This window comes from Oncorhynchus nerka, linkage group LG19, assembly GCF_034236695.1.
Source record: "Oncorhynchus nerka isolate Pitt River linkage group LG19, Oner_Uvic_2.0, whole genome shotgun sequence".
In the NCBI taxonomy this organism is placed as follows: domain Eukaryota; kingdom Metazoa; phylum Chordata; class Actinopteri; order Salmoniformes; family Salmonidae; genus Oncorhynchus; species Oncorhynchus nerka.
The window spans coordinates 28,057,658-28,062,568 of record NC_088414.1 but is presented as its reverse complement, the minus strand read 5'-3'; the positions used below and the strand labels follow the sequence as shown (position 1 = coordinate 28,062,568).

General features: G+C 39.0%; 1 protein-coding gene across 1 annotated transcript; it reads right to left on the bottom strand.

Moving 5' to 3' along the window:
- Positions 1–1,410: 1,410 nt before the first annotated feature.
- On the bottom strand, positions 1,411–4,637 carry LOC115147033 (probable G-protein coupled receptor 34). The gene is made up of 2 exons (XM_029689024.2): positions 4,189–4,637; positions 1,411–3,950 (listed from the first exon to the last, which is right to left on the bottom strand). Exon 2 carries the CDS (start codon positions 3,861–3,863, stop codon positions 2,865–2,867), a length of 999 nt encoding a protein of 332 aa, XP_029544884.2. The 5' UTR covers positions 3,864–3,950; positions 4,189–4,637; the 3' UTR covers positions 1,411–2,864.
- Positions 4,638–4,911: the final 274 nt, after the last annotated feature.

Here is a 4,911-nt window from a genome sequence, read left to right as displayed (position 1 = left end):
TTTCATTACTAATGTGGATATTCACATGCTTTGGAATGACTTGGGGTAAATCCTGGGCCTGAGGAGCGCTCTATACTGTATGTTTGGGCTGTAAGGACTGTGATGACTCCCTTCCAGGCACCCTGAGGAGAGCAACATGAGATGAGCACAGCCAGTCAGAGGTGGACTCCGCCATTTGACCTTAACGCCTCGCTGCTGTCTCCAATAAATACATTTCTAAGAAATAGAATGGAATATAAGACTAGAATAGTGCTCTTTGTTAATGTTGGGTTAACCCTTTTTTTTCATTTTAGAGAGATGGAGAGAGCTGTGTGAGTGCGGAGTCCATCTGATCCCGAAGTACGATTCAGATAAGCATGAAAACAAAGAAGGTTAGTGGACCTATGTCTCTGGTGTGGACAGATTAATACTCCAGAGAATTGGTCCGAACAGTAATGAAAAAAATTATGGTAAAATATTATGCCACATGCTGATTTAAAGACCGTATGAACAACCAGTAGGGGGAGCTGAAAGTCCAGAACTGGTGTTACTGTTAACAAAAACACAAGAAACAACCAAGATTAGTGCTGTGACTGATTTAACAGAAGGGTTTTAATTTACCGGTTATTAGATATTGTACTCCATAGTCAACTCATCCGAAATGCAAATATCCTAAATATGCACCAATCAGTATTTATCCAAGATTTGAAATGTCTTTGTTCTCTGTAATGAAAAGCTGCTGATCATCTGGCAGAGAAATCATCAATGTGAATGTCTGGCTTTGAACAGCGGGTATATCACTCTTTCCTCTGCTCCTCCATTTCAACTGGTAAGTCTCTGTGATCAATCTATGCTGTCAGTCGAAGCCGAGCTTTTTGAGCAGTAGGTAATAAAACAAACTAATTCAAGCCATAATTGACTTGATAAATCAGTGAATAACAGAGTGAATCCTAACAGTATTTGGATAAATCTACTTAAAACGTAGATAATGTATTGCCTCTACTATACAGACTACTCACATACTTACTTAAATTGATCAGTACTCTCTTATCATTTAATATCAATGTACTTTAATATAAATGTTTTGAAAGCAAGAGAACAATGATTCCATAATAATTACAGAATCTCAAAGTGTTTTCTGAGGAGATAATCCATCATGAACATCAAATTAAGTTTAATTCCAAAACACTACAGTGGGGAGAACAAGTATTTGATACACTGCTGATTTTGCAGGTTTTCCCACTTACAAAGCATGTAGAGGACTGTAATATTTATCGTAGTTACACTTCAACTGTGAGAGATGGAATCTAAAACAAAAATCCAGAAAATAACATTGTATGATTTTTAAGTAATTCATTTGCATTTTAATCTGCAAAATCAGCAGTGTATCAAATACTTGTTCTCCCCACTGTATATAGCCATTTTCAGGACTGTTGGTAAATTAGCTTTTATTGTTTAAAGAAATTCTGAAAGAGATTGGTGTGTTTTTTTCCCTATCCAGTCATTACATGGGGTTGTTCAATGACAGATATGTTTTTGTTTTAAACCTGTCACTTGATGGTTCCATTTCAGTGAGACAACTAATCATAATAGAGAAATGCTATATGTCCACCTCACTGTCAGAGAAATAAGTAGTACTGCTAGGTTTTACACAGTAACAAATATTAACTTTTTAAAAATAAATATACAAATTATACATTTGTGCCATCAACATTAAAATGATGAAATACAATACTATGAGATCTGTATGTAAAACGTTTATTTTTCCTTCTCTTTTCCCACTAGCACTGACTTTGATGATAAATATATGTTGAGGGAAAATGTACTTGATACGAATGTGATGTGTTGTTGTCTCACCTAGCTGTCTTAAGATAAATGCAGTCATTTTAAGTCGCTTTATAGAAGAGCATCTGCTAAATTACTAGAATGTAAATGACATGTTAGTCATTTAGTAGATGCTCTTATCCAGAGCAACTTACAGTGAATGCATTCATCTTAAGATAGCTAGATGAGACAACCACATATCACAATCAAATATACATGATACAAACATTCCATTAGAGCTAAACAATGGATTTATAGCGTTTTGGGAGAAGAAAAAAAACGTTTTTATACATACAAAAAAATCTGAGAACGATAATATTTTACACAGACATGAAGGTACACCTAAGCAATCCTTCTGATGAAAAACACAAACGTGGGAAATTGGTTGATATAGAGTTTTGGAAAGAAACTCTTCAAATGAAAGCAACGTTGGTGAACTTAACTAATGCAATTGCAAAAGACAAATAACTTCACGGCTCTCTATCGTGTGAAAATATAAATGTACTGATCCCATGTCAGAAAAAAAACATTATTTTAAAAAGCGCACAAGACTGACACAAGCCTTTGTCAGTGTACTTAATTTAATGAATACATTTTCCGACAGCATAGGGTCGGAAAATCATAGGGTGAGTATGTAGGTCATTTACATGAAATGAAACAGCATACTCGTCTTGGGGAATCCTTGTGCGTAAGACATTTAAAAGGTCATGTTGTATATTGCCCTTTTAACCATGAGAACATAAGGTCACCCTCCATAAGTGTGAGTAACATACTCAAACAAAAAAGATTGCACAAATTCTCATAAAAAAAAAAAACATTCTTACTGGACCAAAAATTATACAAAGTCCAGTAAGAACTTGATAACAAGAGTTCATATTTATATATATATATATATTTCATAATGTACATTCAATAATATCCTTCTTTTCTTATTTTATAGTCAATAGTATTAACAGTATTAACGCCTATTATACATGATCTTTTTCAGTTAATCCAACTTGTCCATTATCCAAATTAATTTGTGCAAAATGTTAAAACTCCCTGCCTTAGATACTGTAGCTCTATATCTCTGTAATAGATCGGTTAATACTGATGCGTCTGCGGTTAACAGCGTACATGGTCTTGAACTGCCCCTGCAGGGCAAAGAGGATGGTCCTCCTGTAGGTACAGGACATTAAGTAGTAGATGATGGGGTCCAGACAGCTGTTGAGGGCAGACAGGAGCAGAGTGAGCTCGTTGAGGATGTGGAGAATCTGCTTACTGCCCAGGGCCTGGATCACATCCATTTGGGCCAGCACGTAGGGCACTCTCACCAGGTGGTATGGCAGGAAGCAGAGTGTGAAGATTACCGGCACCACAAAGGTCTTCAGGATCACCCTGCTCTTCCTCTGCTGAGCCTTGGGGTCCCGGTTGCCTAAAGACATGTTTCTCAGCTTGGTGGTTATCCGAGCATAGAAGCAGATAAAGAGGAGGAAGATAGCATAAAAGAAGGCCACCACGGTGAGGTTGGCCATGCCCCCCAGGAGTCCTTTGTGGTGGAAGTGGAAGCAGATCTTATCACAGGGGCGCTCCTTGTCTTTCCTTAGGGAAAAAAGAGACATGGCCAGGACAAGACCTGCCCACACGGAGAAGGACACCCGGTGGCTCCACCGCACCTTGTGGATTCTCAGGACCCACACAGGCTTGATGATCTTCAGGTAGCGATCCAGACTGATCAGGCTGAGGAACAGGATGCTGGCATACATGTTGACGTAGAAGAAGACGCCCAGTACCTTGCAGAGGTAAAAGGGGCCCGGGCTGTTGTGGTAGTAGACCCGCAGGGGAAGACACATCACCAGCAGGAAGTCAGCCATGGCCAGGTGGTTCATGTACACAGCCATGGACGAGTCAGAGTGTTTCCTCAGGAAGAATACAAATATGGTCATGATGTTGCTGACCAGGCCGAAGAAGCAGATTATTGAGTAGAGAATTGGTAAGGCAGGAGAGAGGATGCTGTCATGGACCTCACAGGAGGTGCCGTTCACATCAAGCCCACTGGAGTTGTCTCCTAGGTGCCTCATCGTCCCACTAACAGGGTGGTATTCAATCTAGTCCCACTGGCCGAGACACAAGCCGAATCACAAGGACGACGCACTCTGATCAATCACCTAAAGAAAGGCAAAGGTGTAATTAAAACCCATGCATTTCAAGGACAGCATTTTATAAACACCATGTATATGTGGATTTTCTTTCAATGGAAGGAAACAAATGTTGATCAAATCAAATCAAATGTTAAAAGTGATGAAAGTTGCAATATTTGTAAAATATATGCTGTGCTGATTGAAGTCTGCAATAAACTATTATCAAGCCATGTTATTACAACAGGACATTTAAGTGAGAACTTACCTGGGTAGCTGCTCTGCCCTTCGCTCCGCTCCACTCTCAGTCTCAGACTGAAATGAATGAGTTCCTGTCCATGAGCAGTGCTTTCGACAAAACTAAGTCCCATCAAGGAAGTACTGAAGTGAGTCAACCATCAAATATCCCCTGTCGCGGTAGCATCTGTGACTTCCTCTATCGCACAGCTTTCAGCAAAGGGAAAATGACACAAATGTTTCTGAGTGCCCTGCCTTGACGTTGACATAGCTAGATGTGGAGGAGTAATTACTTGAAGAAAAAACAACATTGTCTTGACATCATTGTTTTGGGGACAATAAAAGGTTATGATATTCAGCTCCTGGGTCTATGGAGTACAAACATTATGCAGCAGATTCCTTTGCTTGTCATATGTAAATATGATTATTAAATAATATTACACATTATTGGAATACAGGTTATGTTTCACCAAGGGAAATACTACATTTACAGAAGTATGACAAGGCACAACGATTTACCATAATCAATTTACCTCTGCTGAGAACACTATGGTTCATATTCCATCAGCACAACTACCTCTTATGTAACTTATTCATAAAGAACAGTGATTTTGTATGTTGTTGAGGAACACAAGAAGAGCATACTGGAAGTTCTAACTTCTGCTCAAGAAATGATTGGACTATCATATGTCATATTTAAATCTCCACAGGACTGGCCACCCCTCAGAGCCTGGTTCTTCTCTAAGTTTCTTCC